General features: G+C 42.0%; 1 protein-coding gene across 1 annotated transcript in view; it reads right to left on the bottom strand.

Annotated features, from left to right (window-relative positions):
• Positions 1-14,161: 14,161 nt before the first annotated feature.
• Positions 14,162-15,497, bottom strand: part of LOC136679078 (transmembrane protein 8B-like) — a 227,492-nt gene continuing 226,156 nt past the window's right edge. The window contains exon 13 of the mRNA XM_066657358.1: positions 14,162-14,791. Within this exon, the coding sequence (XP_066513455.1) occupies positions 14,456-14,791 (336 nt within the window). The 3' untranslated portion in view covers positions 14,162-14,455. The remainder of the gene's footprint in view (positions 14,792-15,497) is intronic.

The following is a 15,497-nucleotide window of genomic DNA, read 5'->3' as shown; positions in this document are numbered from 1 at the left end:
ATTAACAGTATTATTATTATTGATATTATTAGTTTACAGATATAGTACATTCTCTATATAGGTCGCAAAAAGATTAAAGAGCTTTTTACTAAAGCTGAAGAGCTTCTTCCCTGCAGGAGGCGGATGGAAATTGTAACAAGAACATTTTTCATTTGCACCAGTGAATCTTCAGTTATTATCCAGACTGCATTTAAATTATTACTCTCAAAACGCTCTGCAGCACCCAGACTTTGCTGCCTGCACCTCGGGCATGTGGGCGTTCCTAAGCCCATTTTTCCCCAAAAGACAGAGAAAATATAAAAATATATGAATGCAGAGTTTGAATCCCAGACTAACATTATCAGATGAGCTTTAAGTTTGGTACAAAAACAGTTTTTGGTTTGTTTTTTTGTTTTGTTTTTGGTTTGTTTTGTTTTTCAGGGCAGGAGGGAGAAAAACAGACATGGCAGATTTGGATGGAAATGATGATCATCTATAAATACATTAGTTTGACCCCTTACTTCTATCGGAATCTACCTGCAGATTAATGTTGAAAAGTGAATCACATGTGTTGCTGCTGCAGCTAATAGTTAAAATAACTAGTAATGGTGAGCTAAACATGTTACACAAAAACCTCTCAATCAGACCAAAGCCACTGCATAATTCTGTATGGTGACTACTGGCTGGTGTTTGCTAGGCTCTTAGTTACAGAACTAAACTACAGAAACATTGGGCACTGTGAGGAGTTTGGTGTGTTCTACCTGTGTCTGCGTGGGTTTCCTCCGGGTGCTCCGGTTTCCTCCCACAGTCCAAAAACACACGTTGGTAGGTGGATTGGTAACTCCAAAGTGTCTGTAGGTGTGAATGTGTGAGTGAATGTGTGTGTGTGTGTGTGTGTCTGTTTTGCTCTGTGAAGGACTGGTGCCCCCTCCAGGGTGTATTCCCAGGGTGCGCCCAATGATTCCAGGTAGGCTCTGGACCCACCGTGACCCTGAACTGAATAAGGGTTACAGATAATGAATGGATGGATGGAAAAAAAAAAAAAATATATATATATAAATTAACACAAAGTTACAGAAACGGTTAAATCACGTTCTCTACTCAAGTCCTACCTCCCCGTAACACATATGGCCAGTGTGATTGGCTGTGCTTTTCCCTGCTGTCATGTGAGTCTCTGTAGTTTAGTTGTGAGCACCGCCAAAACTGGAAGGAAAACTTTCCAGTCATATGCTAGTATTATTACTGTGCAAGACTCGTGGGTGAGACATGGGTGTCAAAAGCTAGTGAGGACGGCAGCAAAAAAGAAGAAGGTGGACATAAGGTAGATTCATAGGTCCCCACCAATGTCAAGAGCAAATCTACTCCATTGTTTTATGATCATTCTCAGTGGAATCTACCGCAAACACGTAATTCTGCAAACACAAAGTCTCAGACAAAAAAGTGTAGAGGAAAAACTATGGCCATTACATCACATGAACCAGTCTGGGCAAACTTATTGAGGATCTGAATGCGGTTTGATCAGGTTGGGAGAGGTCAATCTCGTAGCATCGGTATGCCAAATGACTTTTGTTTTAAACATGATTGAGTCAGTGGCTTTTCATCTGAGTGTTTTCTGTGATTGAAAAACACTGGACTATTTCGTTTTACCATAATAATGGAGAAATTAAGTTATCGGAGCCAAATAAGATGAACTTAAACCAATAATCACTTTGATCTACATATGTACAGTGATCTATAACTATGTCAGCAGTGTCAAAGGTCATGGTTGGGCAGAAAATGTATGCAGGATGATATTTGCCTAATGTGCAAATGACCACAAATGACATTAGCTTTGCTGCTCACGTGCTCTCTGCTGTTCAGACTGGTTTGGCCAAGCAGGCGGACAGCATCATCTGCCTCCGGATAGCGGCCTGCTTGTTATATTAATTTAGACGAGTGTGTGAGGCATGTATATTGATGGCTGGCTTCACACAGCGGGGTCTTATCAGAGCGCTGCTGCCTGGGGGCTTACCTGTGTCCCCTTTCCCCTTTGATAAATCTTGATTTTGCACACAGCAGGTGAGTGGTCCTCGCTGATGGAAAAAATTGCTTTCTTTATTGCTGCAGAGGCAGATTTTTTCTCCCACCCCGTTTCCTTTGATTGTAAAAGATGTGGTCTGTCTTCGTCGGCTTCTACCGTCTACTTTGATTTTGCTTCCCCGGGTGCACTGTAGTGTGCCATTCCTTGCCTCTGCTTCACTGTTCTAAATCACCAGTGTCTGGCAAAAAACAGTGGGACAGAATACATCAGGGTTCAAGCCATTCTCTTCCAGAATGTGCCACGCTTGCTTTCAGTTCTGTCTGAAAACACTACATTTGGGGATAAACAGCTGGTTAAACTCTGACTACTAATTTTTTTAACTTGTGTTTTAAAAGAGGACGCAGTTTTGTGTTGTGCACATAATCGTAACTCTGAAATAATAACTTTTTGAAAATGAAAACATGTTCTTAACTTTCATGTTGGGTGGATTATATAATGCCTTTTCATCGTAATTGTGATAAATTGCAATAAAAATACTTTCCTGAGTAAAGCAGGGTAACATGAAGCCTATAGGTAACAATATCATCATTGTAAAGTAATGACGTAACTGTACAGTAACGTGTAGCTGATTTGTTATCAGACCAATATGCAATTCATTTAATTTATTTACTTTGTCTGTGTAATTTAAAATTATATTATTTTTAATCTTATTTTGTTTGTTTTTACAAATTATTTATTTTCTTTTATGCTACTTCTTAAATATGTTACAGTGGAACCTCTACTTACGAACTTGATCCGTTCCGTGACCTGGTTCGTAGGTGGAAAAGTTCGTTTCTCGAGTCAATTTTCCCCATTTAAAATAATGGAAAAGCAATTAATGTGTTCCAGCCCCCACCCCGAAAGTCACCCTTTTTGCACTGATTTTTGACTGTTTACAACACTCTCAAATTAGTAAAAAAAATACATGTAGCATTAGTAAAAATAAAAGAGAAAAATACAGTGGTAACAGTAATAAAATAATAAAGTTTTAAGTGGTTACACATCACTACCTTGAAGACGTGACGACTGGCTGGAGGAGTAACACATGCACTGGCTGTATGACGGGAGGTGGGTGGTGGGTGGAATAACGGAGAGTAGGTGGGTGAATGTGGGGAGACGAAACGTAGATACGGCTTAACTTAGCACGAATTTTGATGTCTGCTATTTACACTAATGCTCAATTGCTAAAGCTACAATTTGCTAATCTTAAAAGCTCACTCAAGTCTGGGCGCTGGGAGACTCGCCTATTGGGGTCAGTGGCCATTTCCAGCCGCCGACTCGGTGGAGGCTTGGGTTCGTTTCTAGAGTCATGGTTCGTTGGTGGAGGCAAAAAATATTCAAATGCCCGATTCGTATCTTGGAAAGTTCGTTAGTATAGGCGTTCGTTAGTAGAAGTTCCACTGTATTTATGAATATGTTTTCAATCCTTTTCTAACAGCATCAGAACATCTTCAGCTGCACAAACCAAAGAATGCACACTGCTGCTTTCAGCACGGTCTGTTCTGTTGCCACGTATTGTAGTAGTGTCACATCTTGTGACTAAGGGTATTTTCACACGTGCACTTTTAAGTCCTGTTTAATCAGACTCTGGATAGTACTCACACTTGGTGCGGTTTGTTTTGGCAGGTGTGAAAGAAGTCATCACAGTCGGATGTGGACCAAAACCACTGTACCAAGACCCTTTAGAGGAGGTGGTCTCTGGTCCCAAAGAACTCTGGTGTGATTTGTTTCTGGTGAGACCTCAATCTGAACCAACTGTAAGGTGTATGCAGCAAATGGCTCCCACAGCCAGGGGGCGCTGTGTTTATTGGATGCAGTAGAGCAGAACTAAATTTAGACGCTAATCTGAGATATTGAACAGAAACATGCACTTGTTATGAGCACAGGAAGAAGGTGTTCTGTGTCCCGCCTCCGTCAGTTCTGACCAATCGGTGATGAGAACTTTCTCATGCAGTTTGTGGTGATGCATTTTTGGTGTGTTTGGATTATTACTTGTGTGAAGCTTAACCAAACCAAGGGGAAACACTCCAAGATTACAAACTTCTTAACTGATTCAGACCAGAGCAAATGAACTACAGTTGTGTCCTATGTTTGGTTTGTTTAGACGCATTTGTTTCTATTTGGTTTCATACTTGAAACAAACCTCACTAGAGTTCAGGCCGTCTCTGTTTGTTTGATGTGCACCGGTTTGAACAGAAGCTTTCACACTTACTCTAACGAACTGCATTAACAGAGCAATCACACCAGGGTTCATTTGAATCGAACCAAAGCTGAGCAGTATAAACACATCCTTAAAGAAAATGAAACAATGTCGAAAAACCAACATAAACAACAATAACTATGAGGTAGGGCGGCACAGTGGTGCAGCAGGTAGGGTAGCAGTCACACAGCTCCAGGGACCTGGAGGTTGTGGGTTTGATTCCTGCTCCGAGTGACTGTCTGTGAGGAGTTGGTGTGTTCTCCCTGTGTCCGCGTGGGTTTCCTCCGGGTGCTCCGGTTTCCTCCGGGTGCTCCGGTTTCCTCCCACAGTCCAAAAACACATGTTGGTAGGTGGATTGGCGACTCAAAAGTGTCCGTAGGTGTGAGTGAATGTGTATGTGTCTGTGTTGCCCTGTGAAGAACTGGCGCCCCCTCCAGGGTGTATTCCTGCCTTGCGTCCAATGATTCCAGGTAGGCTCTGGACCCATCACGACCCAGAACTGGATAAGGGTTACAGATAATGAATGAATGAATGAATGAATGAAAGTATGAGGTGATTATTCACTAGAACAGTTTCAAAGTGCCTTAGTGTGGTTTCTACAATCATCTGTAACTCAAAGTGTTCAGTTGGGTTCAGGTCAGACATGATTTACGGCAGTTTTATCGCTTATACACACATGTAAATAAATATGACAAGGTTTTGATTCAAGAGGAACCCTAAGATCTAGAGAAGCTGATGATAATCTGATCCAAATACAAAGTGCCTTTATATCTTTTACAGCATGGATTGTTTGAGTTCTACATTACAGTTCTGCCTGAATGGTATTGCCATGTTCTAACGCTAGTTCTGCCTTTTTACAAACATTGCACTGAAGCCTTAAAAAGTTTAACATATGTGAATATGTATGTGGAAATAATTGTATTGCATTGAAATGACTTGCAAAATCTGTGTGAGTTTGTACTGAATGTCATCAAAGTAAACAGTTTTTCTCTTGCTTCTCGAGACGAATTCTTTTCTTCCCGTGGCCTGCGCTGCAGATGGGAGTGGGCTGTCCGTGTTGGAGCAGTAGTTGAGTGGCGTATCTGCTCATTCTCTGTGCTGCAGTAATACGTTCTGCTGTCACTCTGCTTTCTCCGGCTGCCGACATATGAATATTCAGCTTTGGCTTTCCGTTAAAATGTCGTGTTTATCTCCGCCCCTCTGCGATGCTGTGCCCAGGTGGCTGCCAGCTCAGCCTGCTGCTGTGCCTCTGTCAGAACAACTCTGGTGAAGAGTGGCACATGATGAATATGGAATAACTTATGTTTTACAGCCCTTATATAGAGTCGTGCAGCACTGCTTCACTACAACTCACACAATGAGGACATGGGTTCCACAGGAGTGTGTATATTTTCACACAAATCAGCCATAACTTTGAAGCCACCTCCTTGTTTTTTCACTCGTTGTCCATTTCATCAGCTCTACTCACCATACAAGAGCACTCTGTAGTTCTACAGTTACAAACAAATGTAGTTAATCTGTGGCTCTGCATACTTTGTCACTCTGTCATCCTGTACTTCACTGATCAGGACATCCACAGGACTTCAAGTTCATTGGAGTGGTGTTGTGTTAGTGTAGGTTGTGCTGGTACAAGTGGATCAGACACAGCAGTGATGCTGGAGTTTTTAAGCACTGCCTCCTCTCACTGTCCACTCTGTTAGACACACCTACCATGTTGATTGAACTTATAGATGTAAAGTCAGAGACCGTGGGTCATCGATTGTTTTTTGTTTATCTTTATTAGTGATCACATGATGCTAACAAAGATAAAATATAGGTTAAGCATAGAAACATTAGGTATTGATGTTATGGCTGATCAGTGTGTTTACACAATGGCAGCCGTGACATTAAGGTTGTACAAAATGAAGATGCAGTAGTGAAATAAAGTACTTTCTCATCCATCAATATCCACAGCTGAAGTGCCTTCAGCAAGGCACATAACCCCCAACTGCTTCCTCGGTGCTATGGCTGGCAGCCCACTACTCTGGCAGTGTGTGCTTTGCGGAAGTCCCTCTTTAAATGTGTGCCGTAGGACTAAACTCTCTGATTTTGGCCGTTTGACATGTGGTAGCAAATTGGACATCTCTGAGGTCTTTGAGTATCAATGACATCTTTACAGCGGTGGCATTAGCAGTGGATTATTTGTATCACTATAGATTAAAAGTTCATTATCAAAGGCTAGGCAGCGCCTCCAGCAAGATGTGGTAGTAAGTAATCTGTTGACATGGCTGTACTTAAGCTGGTCTTTCATGTGCTTAGATGCCTATTCCTGTTATCTGCTTGTCATTCTTTCCTATCAGCAGGGGAGCCCAGAAATAAGGCCTGGGCTTCACAGAAATTCACTCAGCCTTCGTTACTGAGAGATGCTGAGAAATCTTGTTATGCGACAGATTTGGTCTGTGCGTTTTGAGCGGATATGAATAGACCAAAGAAATTTTCGTGTTTTTATAACAGTTGTAAAAATAAAATTGTGAGAAAGAGTTCTTTGGAGCAGTGCCATGGAAGAATTCTTTCGGTTTCCTAACAAACCTTTCAGTGGAAGTTTTTTAAAGAATCACTTTGGTGAGTGAGACGTGTGAAGACGAAGAACCACTAATGGAACAGATTGGAGGGTTTAGCTTGAACTATACTTTCAAACCTTGAGCATATTAAGTATCTTACTTTTTATTAGAGCACAGCACTGCACTAATTCAGAGACACCCTTGTATTCAGTGTCCTCTCAGGCTTTGATTATAGCAAGCTCTTATATGAATCTAATGTACACACAGCCTCCTCCCTTAGCGTTATCTTTTATGTAGTTGTGCCTCTAGTTTGTAGATCCCTCATCCAGTGGTTTTATCTGATATTAGACCATATTAATTGGGCATTTGTCCCTACCCTATGTAAATACCACTATTTTTTTTTTACAAAGCATTACCATAAAAATTGAAACAACATTGCTGTGAGAATTTGATTGTGTTAAATATTGATGACACCAATTCAAGAGGACAACACTATGGGTCTGAAAGAACGTGGAACTGTTGAGAAGCTGACGCTGTGCAAAGGAAACGCACAAAAAAGTTTCAAATCAAACTAGTGTTCTCAGAATAAGACTTCGGTAACACTATTTTTAGTTTGGTTTCTTAACTGTTCATTAACTATTAACAAGCAGTTAACGATTAGTTTATTGACATTTTATTAATCATTTACATGTGCTTACATATAATAAATATGTCTGAGTTCTTGAATTTGAAAAATGATTTGTTTTAAAGCATCAATGTGTAAGGTTTTGTATTTTTCCTCCTGGGCTCCCCCTACATTTGCAGAGCATAATTCACTTCAACAGCACTGTACTGAAATCAAGGGGAAGATGATTTCCCACTTTCCAGCAGAAGTTACAAAGTGCCGTTCCTGTAGTGCTGAGCCCAGAAGAGCAATGACCTAGGCTCTGTGAAGACCTTTGGCCTGGTGGTTAGGGAGCTGGGTGTGTAACCGGAAGGTTGCCGGTTCGATCTCCAGAGCTGGCAGGTCATGACTGAATTGCCCTTGAGCAAGGCCCAGACTGGTCCCTGGGCACTGGCTGCCCACCACTCTGGTCATGTTATTCATTGCCCCAAAGTTGTCACTAGTGTGTGTAAATGTGTGTTAAATGCAGAGAACACATTCCTCTGTGTGCAAGCACAGTGGCCTTTAAAGTGATTCTAATTCTAGTGGAGGGCGGCACAGTGGTGCAGCAGGTAGTGTCGCAGTCACACAGCTCCAGGGACCTGGAGGTTGTGGGTTTGATTCCTGCTCCGGGTGACTGTCTGTGAGGAGTGTGGTGTGTTCTCCCTGTGTCTGAGTGGGTTTCCTCCGGGTGCTCTGGTTTCCTCCCACGGTCTAAAAACACACGTTGGTAGGTGGATTGGTGACTCAAAAGTTTCCGTAGGTGTGAGTGAATGGGTGAGTGTGTTTTGCTCTGTGAAGGAATGGCGCCCCCTCCATGGTGTATTCCCGCCTTGCGCCCAATGATTCCAGGTAGGCTCTGGACCCACCGCAACCCTGAACTGGATAAGCGCTTACAGATAATGAATGAATAATTCTAGAGGTCTCTGAGTTTTGCAGTGTGTGTGTTTAAGTCATCTCACTGAAGTAACTGCAGCTATATTTCCTCAGCAATCCTCAGTTTCCCCAGTGCTTCTCTGTTCCCTGCGTGCGTTGTTTTCCTTGTCCGTGTGTATTTAAAGAGAGCAGTAGATGAGGATTTTCACAACGTGTGACAGGACCCTAGGGAACTTGTAGTGTGGAAGGGAATCTGTGTGAGATCCTTTGTGGGCCTATGAATATCTGCGTAAACGGCAAGATTAATTCAAGCACAGACGCCTTGTGAGGGGAGGACTAAATTTGTTCTTGGTTGTGGGAGGCCACGGTTTGTTAGCTTGATAATCCCCGCTCGCTGCACGTGGAAATGGGGAATTAATGAATATGAAACAGATATGCTCAGTGAGCTCATGTGTATCGGATGCATCACCATCTACAGTCAGCGATTTAGAGCCGACAAATGTTTATGCCATCATGATTAGGTCATCATAGCAGCCATTTTATTTCAAATTACCCTGATTCACAAGGCTGGGTCGCATATATAGTCATCTAATATCCCTCTGTTTCTTCCTCTCTAGGCCAGTGGTGCTCAGTTCTGCTTCAGGAGTATCGCTAGCACTGCATAATTAACTACATTACACATCTAACCAACCGTAGACATCTTTCCTAATGAGTGATTTCCACTGTTTTAAGGTGTGCCCATTGCTGACACAGGTACATACAAGTTGTACAGAATAGCACAGTCAATAGGAAGGGATGTCCTGGGACAGCTGAACCAGCACCCTGCCCATTGCCAAGCATGTGTAATGAGCCCCCAGCATTGGGCATTGGATCCATAGAAGTGCATTCTAGCAGATGATTTGGGTGTTGGATCATACTCAGTGCTGCAGTGACACTGATATGATGCTGGTGTGTTAATGAGTGTTGGGCTTGTATGAGTGGATCAGGCACATCAGTGCTGCTAGAGTTTTTAAAGCCCTCAGCGTCACTGCTGCCCTGAGAATAGTCCACCGATCAAAAACATTCAGCAAGCAGCGTCCTGCGTCTACTGGTGAAGGACTAGAGGAGGACCAACGCTCACTGTGCAGCAACAGATGAGCTGCTGTCTCTGATTTTACATCTACAAGGTGGACCAATAAGGTAGGAGTGTTACAGAGTTACAGGTAGTGTCGCTGCCTCTGGGTCCTGTGTTCTATACTTTGAGGAGCTGGCTCGGGGTTCCTCCCACAATCCAAAAAGAAAAACACACTGTAAAGTTGGGTGTGTCTAGGGTTTGCTCCTGCCCTCTGCTCAGTAATTGTCACTAATTCCAAATGAGCTCTGTATCCTTATGCCACTTGCATATTCATGTAGCCTTTTTTCAAGAAGCAATGCTTGAAACAAGTCAAATGAACTGCCAGTAATAATTAATACGGCTTCTTCTCAAGACAACACCTCTTAAAACAGCAGTGTTAAGGTCGTCAGTGTCCGTGGAGGAGTCCACTTTCTTCCGTTTAGCTGGGTTGTGGGTTATACTGCATGGACTCGTATGTCATCTGCACCTTCAGGGAGCTTCCCAATTAAGTGAATTTTCATTGGCATGATATAAAGGCCATGACACTTTGCGTCAGAAATAATCCAGGCTGCAACACCTAGTGTTAAAAGGTGTCAACAGAGCTGAGGTGTTAATTGAATGAATTAGTGACTTTCCACTACATGCCTCACTCTTCTAAAGCTGCATGATGAACAGGTGTCTATGAAAAGGATAAAAATACATTATTCAGACATAATTCAGGCTGCTGTTTACTGCTGTCTTATCCTTTGTGATGTAGTCTGTATGGTGAAGATTGTGGACATCTGCTCTTAAAAGGTTTAAGACTGGATCTTGGAATTTTTCTGTGGCATTCAGTCATGAGAACATTAGCGAGGTCAGGTACAGATACTCAGTGTTTAGTTCTGGATCATATACATCACTCCAACTCTTGAAAGAATGGGACGTCATCACTCCAGAAAATTCAGTTCCATGACTCCTCCACAATCCGTGGCCAATGCTATTCACCCCTTTAAGCAACACAGGCATTGAGCATAGTAACCTAAAAACTGTGCAGGCACTCCAATGTATCCAATACTTAACAAGCTGTGGGCACATAAAATAATAATAAAAAAATCCACATAATGAATTTTTGCTGATGTACAGCACTGCGCTGGAGTCTTAGGGACCTAAGATTACAAACCAAGCACACCATTGTTTTTCTTGTGAAATTCCCAATAAGTTTGATGTGTCACATGACCCTCTTCCCATTAAAAAAAAGTTGGATCCAAAATGGCAGACTTCAAAATGGCCGCCATGGTCACCACCCATCTTGAAAAGTTTCCCCCCTCCCATATACTAATGTGCCACAAACAGGAAGTTAATATCACCAACCATTCCCATTTTATAAATGGCCCACCCTGTATATTTAAACTAATGCCTTCTGAGTAAGCGTGTTGCTTGTATAAAGTTGTATATAATCACAGTCAATACAAAAAATATTTTTTTTTTCTAAAAAGTTGTAGGTGAGTTTGAAAAACAATTATTTTGTTCAGATTCTCCTTGATTTGCATTAATTTGTTAAATCAACTGCACACATTATTTAAAATAATTATTTATTAACTGGAAAAACTTTCAGAGATTTGGAAAAAGTTAAACCAACACATTCACAATATTCAATTCAATATTACACTCACTGGAATAATGTCATTTGGTTTTTTCTAATGTTAGCCGTTATTTGTTGTTTGTTTGTTTTAGCAAATAAACACTGACTGCTCAAATAAATAGCTTTTTAAATCTCATAATCTCAGGTGCCTAAAACGTTTTTGACAGTCCTGTAGATTACAGTATATTATCGTGTCATAAATCAGATCAATGTTATTTAATATAATGTAAACTTTTGAAGGGGTGTTTTTTGGATTTAGGAATGCAGTTTGCAGCTGTGCTAATGTGTGGCGTTACTGGTTATTTTATAGAAAAAAAAAAGAACCTTTAACCCTCTTTATGTGATTATCTAACCTTTGGGGTTGTGGAAATTTTGTAGAAATGGGTTTCCTCCAGATGACTGTCTGTGAGGTGTGTGGTGTGTTCTCCCTGTGTCTGTGTGGGTTTCCTCCGGGTGACTGTCTGTGAGGAGTGTGGTGTGTTCTCCCTGTGTCTGTATGGGTTTCCTCCAGGTGACTGTGTGTGAGGAGTTGGTGTGTTCTCCCTGTGTCTGCGTGGGTTTCCTCCAGGTGACTGTGTGTGAGGAGTTGGTGTGTTCTCCCTGTGTCTGTGTGGGTTTCCTCCGGGTGACTGTCTGTGAGGAGTGTGGTGTGTTCTCCCTGTGTCTGTGTAGGTTTCCTCCGGGTGCTCCGGTTTCCTCCCACGGTCCAAAAACACACGTTGGTAGGTGGATTGGCGATTCACAAGTGTTTGTAGGTGGCACCCCCTCCAGGGTGTATCCGAACTGGATAAGTGCTTACAGATAATGAATGAATGAATGAATGAATGAATGAATGAATGAAATATTGCTTTAAAGATTTGTTTCATTATAAACAACTTAAAGAAGTGTAGCTCTATAAATAGTTGTATTTTATGTGTCATAAAATCTGTCCAATTTCTTTGGATTTTTTTTCTCCACCTGACATTTGTTTGATGTGCAATTTGTCAGTGTGAACGCTAAGTGAAGCAGGCAGTTAACTCAACAATGCATTATTTTCTGCTTGTTGTATTTTTTGAGAACAGATATCCACCATACTTTGAATCCCCCCCCACCCCATCTCTTCACTGAGACGCAGCTAAAGACAGGTTCAGGCGACTGACAGGTGAATAATTGATCTATTCTGTATGATTCATGCTGCCATTCACTGTTATAGAAGGGCAGTACCTGTGATATACCCAGAAAGGCATACTGCAAAGTCATTCATCACGATAAGGATAACATCATCATATTTAAGGCCTAATAGAAAGAGAAGATTTAAGATGTAGAAGAGCAGATACATATAAGCTGAACTGCACTTATCTGCTGGCAGTGGCTCGAGGTCATAGAGAAGTGTTCTGAAGTCTTTTCTCTGACGTCGTAAACAGCAATGTTGCCATTGCCATGCGGACACTGTCCCTGCGACGCTGCAGAGCAACGGAGTCTCCGTCCGGACAAATTATTTATTACCTCCTTCTCTTCAGAGGCCTATGCTGGCAGCCTCCCATCTCCTCAATAAACCAGAGCACCACACCACACTCCTCCATTAAGACCCAACACAGAGCGCTAGATTTCCGACAAGCCCCTCACTTGATAAACTCCCCTGGAAAAGAGATAGCAGCCACAGCAGATACAGAAAAAATAAAATGTTTATTTGTTTTATCGGTTGCTAATGTGTTAAAAGGTGCCCCTTCTGACCCGATCCTCTCCAGGTGAATACAACAGGAAATATGAGGTTATTTTTATCTGAGGTTTCCCTTTGATTTTACAAAAAAAAAGTACAAAAAAAAAAAAAAAACTTGGCAAATGCAATCTCTTTCTCCCCCCCTCTGTACATCCACAACCAGCGATTCTGCAAAGGCAATAAAAATGCGATCCAAAGAACGGTTTGACATTCCACAGGAAAAAGAAAAAAACAAAGTAACAGCTATACATTTACATGTCGTGACATTTACCTCTACCTATGTATATAAAAATGTACAGTATCACATTTTTGTGTCTCAGTGCAAGTTCAGGAAAGAGCGGAAATAAGTTGAAAAAAAAAGGATTAAAAGAAAAAAGAAAATCGTTGTCTTCTGATCCGTCCCAAAGTCCACACTTTGATTTTTATGGCGTTTTATTTTTCTGCGTGTGTTCATGAGCTTGGTGTCCGACAGTGTACACTACACTAGTGGATAGGAATACTACCTGCTTCTAGCAGTCATCTGAACTCTGATTGAACGGTTGACTGCTCTTTGTCTAATCACTGCTTAATAATGTAAAGCCATATGTCCATTTATAGTAAAGACCTCTCAGCTAATCCCTGCTTATCAACTGTCTGCAGGGTTGTAACATTCACCATTTAAGGCAACGTCTACGACCCTGGGGAACTACCGATCTCTCTGTTTTTTTGTTCAGGAGCCCCACATGTTTTAAGGTGGAATGGACTGTTGTTCGTATGTGGCTGAAGTTTAACTTGTCTACATTTTTTTTTTTATTCAGTATTCAAATTATCACAGAAACTCGTTAGTATCTTGAATTGTTTCTTTTTGTAGCACTTTTGATCTGTGTTTTCGTCACGCAGTGAGCCGTCTCCTGAATTTAGAGTTAGTTCTATCTTAAGTAATCTTAAGAACAGCAAAAACAAGCCAATATTTCAAACCTATGGAGCAGTAATAGAGCAATATTCTCATCTTTTTCATGAATTTAAATGTTTGAAGGTCTCTTTGTCATTGAAACACCTACTGATGCTGTGTCTCTGCTGTGAGCAGAGCGAGATAAAGCCTAGCACTCTGTGCTGAGCCCATTTGTTTTTACTCTTTTACTGACATTAAATTGACTGAAGCCGCTCTGAAATTCAGTTGAAATAAGTGACTGTGTGAAAGAAGATAAAGATACCTTATGATTTCCTGTTTGTTGACTGTAAGCAAGAGCACACAAAAACTGTTCATGTGGACCCTGGGACAGGTCTTTCGTCCCACACCTCCAAGCTGTCTTGTTGTACATCCCCTAAACCACACAATAGTTTTGGTCTTTTTTTCATATTCCAGAAGAAAACAATAAATAATAATTACACGTCTGTACAGTCACCGTCAAATAGCAGCAGCATGTTCAGCTTGGAATTCTTCAAAAAGAAACAACAGTGCAATACCACCACCACCACCACCAAAAACCATCCCAGCACACCAGCAAAAATGTTACATAGTGTTGCCATAACTTTAACCAAAGAAATCCCAAACATAAAACCAACAAACTGAAAAGAATGTGAATACGTGTCCCCTCAGTTCGTATTGTATTTACAGTGTGACGACAAGTTCTCTGGCTTTGTTTTCCCTTTTTTGTTTTTCCGATTCCAAAGGGAGGAGAGAAAAGGCAAACAGACGTCCGTGTGTATTTGTGTGTGTGTCTGTGTGTTTGTGTGTGTGTGTGTGAGGAGCACGTGGAGTGTTATCAGCTGGTGCAGATGCTGTTGATGGTGATAATGGCTGGGTCCACCAGGCCCATCTCCTCATGCTCGTTGACGCAGAGCTGGTAGCCACAGCCGCGGCGGCGCTTCAAGGGCGTCACCTTGGCGTCAGGTTTGGCGCGAGGCGGCAGCAGGAAGCCAACGCTGCCCGCGATCAGCATGTGCCAGATGCTGTGGATGTAGAAGTAGTTCTCCTCCGTCTCCACAAATGCATACAGGGCCACGGCCGAGGTGGCGATCATGGTTCCTGGGAAGAGAAAGAACACCCAGCGCTTCCAGGTAGGAGGGTAGCAGCGGCGGCGGCGGATCGTGCGCACCGTCTGTAAACATAAAAACACATGAAAGTGCATTAAAGCATTGATAACGTGGATTTTTCTTTATTTATTTAGCTCTTTACATTAACGTACTTTAATTATATCTTATTTCTGAGTGATGTTTTTAATTTCATTGGTTTGCTTCTTTGTTTATGTGCAAAGCAATATAAGACACCTGGGCTCTGGGTGACTGTGAGGAGTGTGGTGTGTTCTCCCTGTGTCCGCGTGAGTTTCCTCCGGGTGATTGTCTGTGAGGAGTGTGGTGTGTTCTCCCTGTGTCCGCGTGGGTTTCCTCCAGGTGACTTTCTGTGAGGAGTGTGGTGTGTTCTCCCTGTGTCTGCGTGGGTTTCCTCCGGGTGCTCCGGTTTCCTTCCACAGTCCAAAAACACACGTTGGTAGGTGGATTGGTGACTCAAAAGTGTCCTTAGGTGTGAGTGTATAAGTGAATGTGTGAGTGTGTGTTGCCCTGTGAAGGACTGGCGCCCCCTCCAGGGTGTATTCCCGCCTTGTGCCCAATGATTCCAGGTAGGCTCTGGACCCACCGCGACCCTTAACTGGATAAGGGTTACAGATAATGAATGAATACTACACAACCATAACATGTTGAGAGCGAGAGTATGCTTGCATTTTGAATTACAATAATAAACTACTCAAAAAATCCTAAACATATTTTATAACTTATTCATACACCTAATATATAAAGAAAATGATC

The sequence above is a fragment of the Hoplias malabaricus genome, chromosome Y (assembly GCF_029633855.1).
Source record: "Hoplias malabaricus isolate fHopMal1 chromosome Y, fHopMal1.hap1, whole genome shotgun sequence".
Classification (NCBI taxonomy): Eukaryota; Metazoa; Chordata; class Actinopteri; order Characiformes; family Erythrinidae; genus Hoplias; species Hoplias malabaricus.
This window is presented reverse-complemented; position numbering and strand designations above follow the sequence as displayed.